Here is a 14,245-nt window from a genome sequence, read left to right on the forward strand (position 1 = left end):
ATTAGACTATTTCCTGAAGGAATTCAATCTTTGAGGCTCTCTGGTCCCTTCAGGGTGCTTTCATTTTTAGCTTTTACTGTTTGACATTCTGCACTTGTCCAGTCACATATACCACATCTCACTAGCATCCTCACTTCTAATCAGAGATCTGAAGAAATGATCGATGTGTACTATTATGTATCTGTGAAATGAGTTCTTCCTAATGTTCACCAGTGGAATCACATTGTTTTAACATTACAACAAGCATGCAAAAAGTGAGAATTTCTCCCCGTATAAGCTCTTGGTGCAAACAAACAGGCAGACAGACGCAGATCATTCTGTGGTGACAGTGATGGTTGCACAGGATCCAGGTGCAGGATCGGAGGGTCAACAGGCCCGGTATAGCAGGTAGGATCAGCTGGCATACACCCGCAACTCTTCCCCTTCCTCCCCAAGCGGGCACCAGCCAGGAACCAGGGTCACTTACAGGTGACTTCCCCCATCTCCAGCTACAGCTGGGGCACAGCCTCGAGTCTGCGAATGTGCGTGTGTCCAAATGTGTGTGACGTGTAGTTCGGGGGCAGCCATCATATTGCATCACATCACATCTTCTCTTTACCTCTATCACTGTCCCTCCTCTATCTTTCATTGTCATCTTAGCTCCTCCTGCGCTCCACACTTTTGTACAGTTAGTGTGTTGTCAGCAGTATTGGTGGGGATTCCCTTGAATCAGTTCAGAAGGGGGAGTACCTACTAAGCACACACACATACAAACACACAATCCTCTGCTCACCACAGGGAATGAAAACTGTAATATGAACTCACCCTTGGCCTGAATGAAAGCCCATTACAATTCATTTTCATCACGGCAGCCAGTGTAGAGTAGTGGCTTCTTCTGTGGGGACGGTTTTTGCTCCTCTGCCATATTAACCGCTGTCCTCATGACTGCAGAGACTCAGTGTTCACAGGAGGTCACAGAGAAGTTAAACACTGTGCACATGCACAGTAAACTTTGACCCTCTTAACCTGTTGTGCTTTATGAAAGCATTGGAAATATGGTGCATCTTTGCTTTGCATCTTTTCTTTGTGTTTTTCAAGAGGCTTTTATAGATTGCGTGATCTGGGCTTTCAGTCATATTTCAACCAGGCTGAAATATTTGCCGTAGCACTGCTTCATCGCAGCATCATATTTACCAGGAAAATGTCTTTGCTTGAGCTCACGTTTAAGTTAGCCTCTCACTGCTTGTCACTTCTCATCAAATGCTTGGGTGAGCTTCATAAATACTAAGTGTAAGCCCTTTCTTCTGTTCCAGGATCTGTCCGGCTCGATTGATGACCTCCCCACTGGGACGGAGGCTGGTCTGGGCTCAGCCGTCAGCGCTGGCGGCTCCTCCAGCAGCAGCAGCAGTAGCCAAGGGGAGCAGGCAGCTGGCAGTAACCAGGGACAGTCCCCCTTCTCTCCTCATGCCTCCCCCCACCTCCCCAGCCAGAGGAGCGGGCCCTCTCCCTCTCCTGTGGGCTCGCCCGCAGGCTCCACTCAATCTCAGCAGTCACGATCGGGATCAGGACCCATCTCTCCTGCCAGCGGACCCCCTGCCAACACCACCGGACCGGGTAAGGTTGCCATCTTATGTGCACATGCATCGTCATAGTCAGATTTTTATCTTAATGAAAGGTGCAACGCGGAGCATGATAACTTTATTAGTTTAATCACCGCAAGCGCACAAGACTGTCGCTGACAAGACTGCCATCGGAACCAGACACTACACTGCATTTTACATCGTGTACCACCATGTTACATTCCCAGAGAAATTTGCAAAATTGCCTCACAGCTTAAAGGGAAATTGGTTTGTGCCACCAAACAAGAGGCTGCTGTTGGAAAGCAAATGAGAAAACAATCCAATGCACAACCCCATCACTGATGTCAGGTGAGGAGTATTGTCTTTTCTTACAGTAGATGAAAAATAGCTGCTGTGACATCACTGATTGGGGCGTGGCCAGAAGTTTGCATTTCCACTCCCATGTGCCTCAGTCTTAATGTGCTCTTTGAAAATAATACTGTCAGCTTCTTTAAAGCTGTGCCATTAGTAAACTTGCACAGTTATCACACCCACATTTCTGCTTGACCTTTCCATTTATTTTGCTATTTAAAGACCTAGGCCTGATTACATTTGTTTTTAAATATGTGCATTTAAAGAGGGTTTTAAAAAGGTCATGTAGAAAACTGACCCTTATGCGCAATAGGTATACATGTTTCCACAAACAACAACATTTGAATGTAGCGTGTTTTGCATTGCAAGAGTAGATTGTAGGGATAAAGCTTTTGCGTCATAGCAGTCTGTAACCACACAGGCAAATGAATCACTAGACCAGGAAGAACAGGCTTACAGGAGGGAACCTGTTTATATTTGCCTTAATTAGTGTTTTAACTGAATATTATTACCTGTAATATTGTCGTCCATGTAAATCTAACCACTGAGACTTTGCTTGAGTGTTAGGTGAGCAGGCTCTGATCTTTTTTATCTTTTAGAGCAGTCCAGATGAGACATGGCACAACGCCTCGTTTCCACACAGTTTTGTTTTGTGTTCATAATTCCTCCTTGTATTCAACACTTGCTTGTCAGGTGTATGGCCAGTTTTGTGAAATATTTTGTGGAAAGATGAATGAACCACTAAGCGTGCACTCTGTATGCTACAGCTAGCATGCTATGTGCTGTCAAACTCTTCACTGTGAAGAAATGTATGAATAGAGCTACATTACATTCATCAATCAGTTATTTAGAGAGGTTTTGACACTTTGACACAGCAATACAGTATTGTATTACAATATATGGTATTAATGAATGCTCCAATTTACTCAAGGATGGAAAAAATATATTACTACTGTGTTCGCTCAGGCGAATAAATGAAATCATGCAATAATTATTACTATCATATATTGGAGTATTCTGACATTAGCGAAAATGTGATGATCAATTCTCCCACTTTTATATAACTGCAATATTTATTTTTTTTAGAAAAATAATCACAGTGTGTTGAGGTAGGTGAAGTAGCTTGTTTCTAATTCAATTACACAATTTGAGTATCAACATGAATTGAATGAAACAGCCTTTTAGCTAATTCGTGCTTATGTGAGCTTCCTGTGGCACACAGTGCATACGCTCTGTCAAAATCCGCTGCAAAAGGTCACATTTTTCAGCTTTCTTGAGACAAATTCTGGGCCGAAAAAAATAGATACACGTGTCAGAAGATCACAGTTCCCATAGCAATGAATGGACTTCCGCTTGACATACACACACAGAGCTGTGCGGAAACAAGGTGTCAATGTGGCCACATCCTGGTTTAATAGCACCTCTTTTTTTCTCATCTCCACCTCACCGTATAATCCATCCAGATCAATTTTCATTCTGCCACTTTGGACAGAGGATGATGCTGAGTGCACGCTGCAGCAGATGACCAAATAATATCAATCCAGCATGTCTAGACTTTGATATGTCTGCTCCATTTGAAATCCTAATTCAGACCGCAGAAGAATATTACAGCTTACTGCAGAGCACTTCATGGAATATGTCTCATTCATTTTCTTCACACGGTTTTTGTCCTTGCATAGGAGGGATTTGTTAAGTCTTTGATCACAGTGTTGTAGAAACACTTCCCTACGTTGCAGTGGAATTTTAATAAAGTCCATCTGCCTACTACCTGTGGATAGCACAGGTATTTCCAACATTTATGTCCAGGCAATATTTCCTCTCCACTCTCGGTGTTAATGAATTGAGACTGACTGCTAGTGGAGGGCCTCCCATCTGATTTGTAGCCTTATCTCAGATATGGCAGGCCAAACAAGACACCAACAGGATTATCAGACAATGCACGGTATGTCTGTCTGTCTCCTGAGGCCAGAGCAGAGCGCATAACCATTTAGATAAACACTGAGCATTATAAATGAGTGTGGATTTGATTTGCCTCAGACAGGTGTGTGTATGTGTGTGTGCGTGCATCCTCACATGTGCATTCTGTTCCTGCCCGGCCTCCCAGTCATCCCACCACCTCTCTGCCCGAGTGCGTGGCGGACCAGAGCATCGGCATGTGTCAGACCTGTCAGTCACTCTGACGAGGCGGGGCAAAATGTCTTGAGTGAGATCCGGACGCCACCTCCTCCTCCTCCTCCTCCTCCTCCCCCCCCCCCCCCTCCCCGCAGCCGCTTACCAGGGTGATTGACGCTAATGAAAAACTGGGACAGTGGTTTTTCCAGGCTCTCGTGCCAAGAATCATGACGAGAATCCAGAATGAGGCGGCAAAGACGAGAAGCGAAACCGATCGCTGGGACGTGATTAATAAGAAAATATTTTAAGATATTCCCCGTGCCAAATAAATGGTGATAAAGCGTGGAGCAGTGAGTAACATCTGGCATGTTTTAGCGGCTGTACTACAATCAGTTTGAATTAGATCAAGGAGCAGCCAGCCTAAGAGAGACACAGGAGAACTAATGTGGTTAGCACACATCTGATTACTAACGCCCCGCTTTCTAACACTTCATCACAAGTTAGGACACTTTGGTTAATGTTGTCGTTTCAGTTTGGTACAAGTCAGTGAGGAGAGGGGGGAACAAGAGAGCTAGCAAGCAACACTATGCGTGTGTGTGTGTCCTTTTCTGAGGTTTGCGTCTTCAGCACTCTGCGGCTATAAAATAACATCATTCATTATTCAAACTACTCGTGTGGAAAGAGTGTCCTCAAAATAAACAAAATAAAGAATAATGAAGACAAACATTAATAAGGTAATTCATTATTATGGGGGGAAAAAAATCTGTTTTTTATCTGTCTTAGTTTGAGGACCAGTCAAGAAGAAGTCAAAACACGACATGACTTGTGGTTCATTAAGCCTTCTGTCAGTGGAGAGATTGGACCTGCAGACTCTTCTATAATTGATTCTGCTCAAAATCTGTTGTCTATATTGATGTTTTAGGTTGTTTTTTTAGGTATTTTTTCTCCTATTTAAGTCCATCACAGCTGTTAGTCTTCATATGAATTCTTCCCTTAAATTAAAACAAAAACTAGAATTTGTGATCGCAAAGTGTGTGAGTGTGTGCGCGCTTACCTGCATATGTTTGCCTGAATGTCTGCCATAGTTGATTATGCAAGAAATGGTTTATGTAAAGGGGCATTAAGATACGACTGCAAGCAACGGATTGTCATTCCAAGCTTTGATAAAGCCACTAAATTTATATATGCATGTGTGTGTGTTTGTGTGTGTGTATGTGTGTTTGTGCTCGTCTGTCAGCGGTCAGCTTCACTTGGCGGAGTGATGCGACATGTCACATGGCTGAGCACTCACGGGACACACGTTACCCTTGACAGCGGTCAGAGGAGAGCAATTTCATCATGTCATCCTTTCACCTGGCTGTCAAACACACATTCACACACGCGCACACACACGTACACACATCAAAAAATAACACAGAAGGCACGCAAAGCATACAGTGCATAACAGCAGGTTTCATGTGAAACATATATGGTCACACATATAAATCACCTATATATGCTTGGACGAGTGACAGTGGTGTCTCCATATATATATATGTGTGTGTGTGTTTGTGTGTGTGTGTGAGTGAGAGAGAGCCAGACAGAGGGAGAGTGAGAGAGGGGGAGACTGACAGATTGCCAGCCTATCATACACCCGTACACTTGCACAAATCTATCTTGTCGGAGCTCCACGGCACGCCTGTGATTCCTGCGTCTGCTCGCTTCTCCTCTTCTGTCTCCCTCCTCTCCCTCCCTCTCTCTCTCCCTTTCTGTCTCTCTCTCTGTCTCCCCATGAAGCAAATCCAATACACTGTAACATTATCCGGGCCTCGCCTTGCTATTTGGATTCTCTCCCGGAGCCAAAAAGGCACACACAGGGCCAAATTGATTTTCCTGTTGCGCTAGATTTGTGACAGTCGAGCAGAAATCACATTGCTCAACCGCCAACCTCCCCCTCCTCTTCCTCCACCTTGTATGCACACACTCACACACTCACACACACACACACACACAAACAGAGTCTCACACACACACCTCCTTCCTCCCAGTGTCTCTAAAGCAATTCAGAGCGTCCTCAGAATATTTTTCTCCTTCCATGAGACTTAAGGGACGAGGCAAGCAGACATTCGTCTCTCATCCGGATGGATGAGGGGCTGAATGGGACCGCCGGCATTTGAGCTTCCATTACTACGAGCTCTTGGAGAGGGAGGTGAAGTCATCCAGTCAAAGTGCAGACCACAAGGTCCTGAAAAAGTTCAGCCTTCGGCCTCTAAGTTAGTTACAACAGCCTTAGACTCCATCAAATATGCTGATTTGTGTAGGGCTTTTTAAAAATGCTGCCTTTGCCGGATGTTTCCAGATGGAGATAACATGGTGTTTGCTGCAGTTTGGAGTGCGTACACGGGCTGATTTGACAGGTTGTCGGCAGGTTGACAGCTTGTCAGTATGGCGTCACTTCCTGTCAGCCTTGGTATAGCTGTCCCCAAAAATGAGTAAATGACATATCCATTACCAGACGGAACCTGATACGTATCAAATCAAACTTCACACAAACAGAGCGCATAAACTCAGCTGTCACCGGCTCGGATCACTGTGGCTGATAGGATGGAGCTGATAAGGCGGAGCGATGCGCACGTCTGCTGCTGTGCGAGGTAAAATCCCACAAGAAATATCAACTAAGTATACTGCAAGAGAACGTACTGCTCCTGTGACTCTTTTGTGATCTGAAAGTAGCACTCCAGGAAGAAGGCTGTTGCTCCATAATCACCTAGAACTTCATTAGGTTGAGATCTTTCTCTGCTCTTTTCATGTGTCACTCTTCTGTACATGTTGTGTACATGCTGATAATATACATGTAGATTATTGCACAGAGGAACTGGGTGGATATTTTGTCATTCATAGCTAGCAAAGACTGTAGCTGTTCATTTAAAGAGCAGTGTTTTCACAAACAATTTTCTCTAATAAAGCTCTGTTTTGTCAAGATGACTAATCTTTTTAACCACTTAGAAAATAAGTAGTAACCTTGTGTCCCTGTCACCATGGTGATTTGTCTTTAGACTGGAAGGCTGGAATGAGACAAACTGAGCTAGACTGGAACTGTCTGTGTTTCTGCCCGTTTTCAGAACTGGTCCCTGTTCAGTGGTATTTTCATCTCTCTCCGTGCGTGCCTGTGTTTACACATTTGCGTTTGCACATCTGCCTCGCTTTGAGGGTCAAACTGCAATACTTTTCCACATTGCGCAGCTACTAATTGACACAGAGCACATCCACACTCCTCCACGGCCCAGCTCACACTGTCTGCTGCAGAAAATCACGAAATGCTCGTCTCTCCCTCCTCTGTTTTTCTCTCTTCTCCTTCGAGGTCCAGTTAATAGTGCCTGCCTACCCTCTCCCCCTCCTCTGCCTCTCTCCTCTCCTCACTCTTCCACCCCTCCTCACCCCTCCTCACCCCTCCAAGATTTTATTTTCTTTTAAAGGGGTGATTGGAGCTCGCGGGCGAGTGCTCAGCAGAGTTTAAGCTGTGTATCTGTACTCCGCTTCAAGTGCTTCCAGGGCCTAGAAAGGACAGAGAGGTCAGGGCGAGTGGAGGAGGACGAGGGGAAGGAGGGATAGATAGAGGGTGGGAGATAGAGAGGGTGAGAAGGCCAGGCCTGTCCAGTTAGTTAGCTTAAGGGTCCGTCCCGATGAATCTCCTCCAACCCGCTTTACATCCGCTCTTGTCCTTTACATCGTCCCCCAGCATAGCCTGTGGTTTGCTTTCAGTTTAACATTTCAGAAAATATGTTTCTATCTGTAATTATGATAATGAGAACCACAAATAGAAAGAACAATTTTGCAGTGGTGCTGGTCATTTTCCACGCTGAGGTCAAAGGTCAAAAGCGGATGCCTGGAAGGAACTGGAGTGATGACCTCAGATCAGGATTGCATGCATAAAAGTGGCCATTCTGAAGAGCAATGTCAGCGCACGACTTCCCAGACGAAAGAGAAAAAACTCATTTAGAAGCTGTAAAATATCAGACCACAAAACACGCTGGAGGGACGCTTAACCAAAACTTCAGTTTTTTTCCTCTGTTCATGGTGCAAGTTATTACAAGAAAGCCGTTCGCGGGGGTGTGAGGGGGGTAGTTTTTATGCGAGTGTGTTTTACAGTGTGGAGTGTGTGGAGCCGGGCAAGTTTTCTAGTCACACCACTCCCTGAGAGGCTGCGTGGTGGGAACACTGCCTCTGGCTGTCCCTGTCCCTCTCTCTTTCTCTCATTATTTTTATCGTGCTCGCTTTCTCTTATGTTCCCTCTTGTGTCTCACGTTCCCTCGTCCCCACCCTTTCCTCCCCATCTCTGTTTGTCTCTGCTGCTTTCTTCGCTCAGAGCGTTGCTGCGGTACAGGCCTCCCACCGAGGAACAAGGCTGAATTTTCCATCCACATTTCTGCCTCTGTTCCTCCCTCTTGTTTCTCCATATCTCTCCTCCAGCTCTCTTTCTCCACTTCTGTCCTCCTTTTTGTTTCCACCTCCATCCCCATCCACACATCAACCCCCACTACCCACGTCTTCCCGTCTATCCCCCGCTCCCACATGCCTCTGTCTCTCCTCCTTCTGATGGCTGCTCACGTTCGAAGTGAAACGGCAAAACGCCCTCCCCGCAGACATCATATTCACAAAGCACACCGTCGGCCAAAATAGGGAAAAAAATAAAATAAAAAATGGCGCTGGCTTGCTGCGTTAGCCGTTTAAGAGAAATCCCATTCTAACTCCGTCCGACTGGAAAGCCCTCACCAAACCCTAACAGTGTGCAATTATTTTCCCTCCCCAACACCTATTTTCTTGCTTTCTCTCGCTCTATCGCTCTCTCTCTCCCCCCACATCCCGCTCGCTGTTTTTTAGCTTAAGCTGCAGTTTTGCTTTACTTACAGTTTCTACTCAGCATTGGAAGTAATGAGGATCTTGGGAGAGCGCTTGTTTTGCGAGCCACTGCAGGCCTGCGCTCGTCCCCTACAGGGAGAGTTAACTGGCATTAGCCCCCGGCTTGGAGAGGCATTGACTCGCACCCATTGAGATCTAAACCACCATTATTGGAGCCCGCTGTTTATCTGCCTCTTTCCCCTAAAGACACGGCAAGTAGGGGATATTACCTTGCCGTGTGCATGTGTGAGTGTGTGTGTGTGTGTTTGTTTGTTGGGTGGTGCAGGTGTGTGCGCATTTACAGCCTAAGGGTTGAATTAAGAGATGGTGCTGAAGCAGCCCTTTCTCTCTGTATTCTAGACTGGTCTATTAGTGCTCACCGCTGTTACCTCACTTTAGCAAAAATGGCCCCCGCTGCTCCAGGGGGTCTGTATTTGTGAGAAGCAGTTAGGGAGCATTTGTGTGTGTGGGTGAATGTGTGTGTGCGTGCAGAGGCATCGCAGCATCTTGATGTATACATGGTATGTCTGCGCACCCTTGCCAGCATGTACCTTCATGTCTGCTGTTGTACATCCGCACCTTCCTTCCATCTGCAATTAATAAGTCTTTTCATTGACTCAGGCTGACTTTTCATTACACACACACACACACACACACACACACACACACACACACACACACACACACACACACACACACACACACGCACACAGTTGCTTCTAAGCTTGATATTACCAGGGCCCTGAAACAAAACAGAAATATGGTCACAAGTACTCTCCCTCGGCTTTGAACTTCCCCAGCATTTGCGTTTGAAACCCAGATGAAAAAAAGCTTCAAAGACCACACTCCCTGTCTTCAAAGGAGACTCAGGGTTGCCTCGACAGTCCTTGCGGAGGAGAAATTTAAAATGTGTATTGGGTTTTTAGTGAGGAGCATTATCTCCAAAAACGCAATGAACTCCCATTACTTTTGGCCCGGTTGCCTTGTATCATGAGGAAAGAGAAGAAAATGGCTGTGCTCGCTAAGTGCCTTTTTACAAAGAGGAAATTACAGTTATTTGACTCTTCAGTGGTTTTCCAGCAGAGCATCCTCGTTCGAGATGGCTTCCTTTTTGGTCCTGGTCTCCACGCAGCAGGTCCCGTCTTTCTAAAACTCCCATTAACAACATCAAAACATCAGATCGGTTCATCTGTAAAGCCCAGTGTTCTCTGAGAGGTCAGTGTTAAGGATAAACATTTGCACAGGTGTGCTCTCATGAGTGAGTCGTGTGTAAAGCGCAGCCACCACAAGTCGCAGATTATACTGAATCGATTCTGTCAGAATAAAAACATCCAGTCAGGAAGTATATGTTAATTAAAAGTAATTAAAAATAACACTTAGCCACTGTTCCCATGAAAACTGAATATGGACGGATTCGATTGGCAGGGAGTTTATTATGCACTCATTTTCATTTTTGTATATCTGTGTATGTTTACGCGTGTGTGCTCAGCTAGGCACTTGTGGAGGTGTTAATTGAAGACAACGGATAAAGATGCAGGCTGGATGACAGCAAGATATTACCATGCCCTACCATCGCCATGTGCTAATTGTGTTATAAAGCACTTACAGCAACAGAGACACACTGAAGCACAAACACATGAAAACATATGCAGTTAAAGACTAAAAAGCAGAAAAACTGGCACAAAGGTACAAGAATGATGACAGCGAGAATACTGGCACTCAGAAAGTTATACAGAAAGTTACATGTTGTACATAGTTACAGCCAGACAAGCTCACAAATGGATCAGCACAAATATTAAGTCGCACATACTCAGTGGCATCAGTCAGAGGGAGATGCCCCTGTTGGTGGAAGCATTTCCTCCCCATTTATTTGTTTTACATTTTCATTCATAGCTAGCAAACACGGCCTTTTTTCTGTGGACAGGCAAAGATACACAGTCAGCTCCTGCTGACATTTAGCCCCCCCCTCTCAGCAGCACATGGAGATGAACTGCACGTCAAAGATTCAGCGTATGAATTATTAATGGTACGGATTAAACGTGCCAGGACTCACTGTGGAGCCTGTTTGTTTTATTTGGACGTAATTATTTAATGGCACCTTGTTAAAAACGATAGTGAGGAAAGGAGAGGAGAGGAGAGGAGAGGAGAGTGGGAAGCAAGGGAGGAAGTGAGAAAATGTGAGAGGAGACTTTGTTTGGACAGTAATTGGTAGTGAAATAATTACGAAGCGTTTCGAGCTTCACGCATTCGCTGCAGAGAAGGAGAGGAGGAGGAGGGGTGAGGCCTTGTCAGACTCAGCTATACTACCACTTCTCTCTCATCTGCTTCTCAGTTTCCTCTTTCTCAAAAAGGGTCTCTGTGTCTTGTTGTTCTTTAAGTCTCTCTCTTTGTCCGTCTCTCTCTCTCACACACGCACAAACGCACACTCGTCTTTGCATTAATCTCATCTCCGGTGACAGTTTACATGGGTATGTGGAAGGAGTAGCGGAGCGTGGAGGGCACTGTTCCCTATTTGTACCTTCACACACACATAGAGTTCAAGCTGCTGCCACCACCATGCTGCCATCCAAACAAACAGAGTCTGACAGCATAGCTGGTGCCTGGCATGCATCCCTGCACACACACAAACACACACACGCACAAAGGCGAGCCTTTATTGTGGGGTCGACTTCCAGAGTTTAAGGGTTCAGTGATCTCCTGCTAGCGCACTTCATCCTAACTACTGATCCACCCATCCCAATCCCGTGCCGCAGCTAAATCTGTCCCTCTGGCAACAAGTGGCCATGACCCTCTACAAGAGGCTTTAGGCTCCTCCAGTCAGACATTTAGACAGAAACTACATAAAGAGTACATCGAAGTGTTCATATACACACTGATGCAGAAGCAAGGACGTACAGGAGAGTGCGCATGCTGATTGGAGGAAGCGTTTTAGTTGCATAGACAGGTACATACCAGTAGTGTATGTAACTGCTTCAACTTCAACTGCTTGTGTAGCTCTACTTTTGTTATTTGCAGTGGGGTATTTCTACATTTTTTGGAAATGCTACTTTTACTTAAGTAAAGGAGTTCTGTCACAACCGGCTCATCCGCACACAGACGCTCGTAGCTGGTGTTAATAGTTTCCTTAACGTTCGCACACTGACATTTCCGCTTGACTCCAACCACATGGTGACTAGTAACTAATCAAATATTCCCTTTTGAAGCAACGCTGCTGGATCTGTTCACGTGTGAGGCAGGGGGTCTGTATGTGTGTGTGAGCGTGTGTGTGTGCACGCGTGGGTGTCTATGTATATTTCAGCACATATCCTAAGTACCTTTGTGCTCTTACGCATGTTTCACTGTTTATTTGCACTTGTTTGTCCAATTACTTTTACATCTGTGTGTGCATGCATGCGGTTGTGCGTGTGTCTTGGCGTGTGTGTTTGTAGGTGTCTGGGTGTATGGAAATGTTGTTCATGCAGTTTTATGCAAAGCAATTATGTTGACTTAATTGGGTTTGTTTATGTGGAGAGTGTGCCACCTCCAGTCATGTATTACTGCTGTGTACCATGGACAGGCACGTCAGACACACACACACACACACACACACACACACACACACACACACACACACACACACACACACACACACACACACACACACACTTCTGGAAACAGCACACTTTCTACTGTGTGATTGAATAATGTGAAGTGTTTCCTTTGTAATCAGGCATTTATATTCACTGTGAGTTTTAAGAACACCGTAGCAGCAAAATTGTGTTAATACAGAACTCCTGTACCTCATAATGTTTCACCCTGAGTAAATGTTTACTTCTGGAACATAATCCCACTTCGAAAGAGGCAAGTCAAATCATATACCATAATTGTACAATCGTCAGTGAAGTGCAACCAGTGCAGTTTGACAAACAAAAGCACTTTTCCCATTGCCCTTCCTTCTCCTCATTGTCTCAGGTCTGAATCAAAAGATAAAAGGTTAATTTGCCATCTCTCTCCTTCCTCTAGGCCAAATCAATCCACCATAGTCTCTGTCTGCCATTGTCCTAATCAGACTCTCAACTCACTATTGGATTTCAATGGAACAGGCGCAGCCCAAGACCTGCACAACCACCTAATCAATGAACCTCAAATGGCTCTGGTTTTCTATAGGGGATCGCTCTGCTTTTAATGCTTACACAAGATAGTGGCACGGGGTCCAATGACTTCATATGTCCTCTGGAAGTGCATTTGTCGTTTAGCTAATAGTGAACCACAAACAACTTCATGTATAGTGATTGTGCTCGGCTCTTGCTGTGTCTGAAAAGGCTGAATTTAAACCCATCCCTTGACATTAACGAAGCAAATCCAGGGCAGCCTCAATCAAAATACAACCTTCAGCTTAATACTGACTACTCATTGTTTTTCTTTCAGCAGTGAAATGGCAGAAAACTTTTTGAACCGGGTGACTTCTGTGCCATTGAAAGAAAGACAAAAGTGGTCCTTCAGTGCTTTATTGTTACAACAGTAACTGCAGTTTACTTCAGTTTTCAATTAAGCAGATGGGAAACAAATATAAATCTATTTCTATTGAACTCACTGTCGTGCAAAGGAGGAATTTCAATTCATACAAAACATTTTCTTTTAATATGAAAACTGTTGTTACAAAGACCAGCTTGAACTATTGTAATTCTGAAATGCGGCAAGTCAAGTGGATGTCTGAATGTCCTGACTTCATGTTGTTCTGCAGGTTCCACTATGGCCCCACAGAACTCTGGGAATGGACCAGATGGAGCCCACCCGCCAATCACCCGCTCGCCTATGGCCCAGGAGAGAGGTGTGTGTGTGTATGTGTGTTAGCCAGCACTATTTGTCTGGCAGGAGAATCATGAAAGGAGTATACGGAGGTTAATGTTTGTGAAGGGGAATTATGTGTGTGCTTTTGGCATCTTTTGTGTTGTAGTGAAACTTGGTGGCTAGCACACATGTCCTCAGAAAACCCAATGTATACACTGTTGTCTGTGTGTGTGCCCAGCATAAATAGTTTCCATAAAACAATCCAGATTGCACATCACACTGAGATTAAAAGAGGCAGCGCGCTCAGAAAGTCAGGCTTGTTTTTTTTTAACATTCCACACCAGTGAGGGCTGCATGTTGAGTCGAGACCATGGAAAAGAAAAAACAGAAATGGTCTGATAGAAAGGTTTTGAGAATATCAACAACAAAGCTGGAATGAGGGGTTTTCTGAGGGAACAGTAGCTCAGAAATTTAAAACAGTATGGATAACTTGGCTCAGTGCTTTGGACTTTGTTCTCTTTTCTTCTGCTGTTCCAAACTGAGTTACTTCAGCAAGTACACTGTACCGCCCACTT

At 44.9% G+C, this 14,245-nt stretch overlaps 1 protein-coding gene across 3 annotated transcripts in view; it reads left to right on the forward strand.

Moving 5' to 3' along the window:
• Positions 1-14,245, forward strand: part of LOC139341998 (AT-rich interactive domain-containing protein 1B-like) — a 167,764-nt gene that overhangs the window by 114,517 nt on the left and 39,002 nt on the right. For all 3 annotated transcript variants that reach the window (XM_070978811.1, XM_070978812.1, XM_070978813.1), the window contains exons 5-6: positions 1,293-1,593; positions 13,624-13,710. In XM_070978811.1, coding sequence (XP_070834912.1) covers positions 1,293-1,593; positions 13,624-13,710 — 388 coding nt within the window. The remainder of the gene's footprint in view (positions 1-1,292; positions 1,594-13,623; positions 13,711-14,245) is intronic.

This window comes from Chaetodon trifascialis, chromosome 14, assembly GCF_039877785.1.
Source record: "Chaetodon trifascialis isolate fChaTrf1 chromosome 14, fChaTrf1.hap1, whole genome shotgun sequence".
NCBI classification, from domain to species: domain Eukaryota; kingdom Metazoa; phylum Chordata; class Actinopteri; order Chaetodontiformes; family Chaetodontidae; genus Chaetodon; species Chaetodon trifascialis.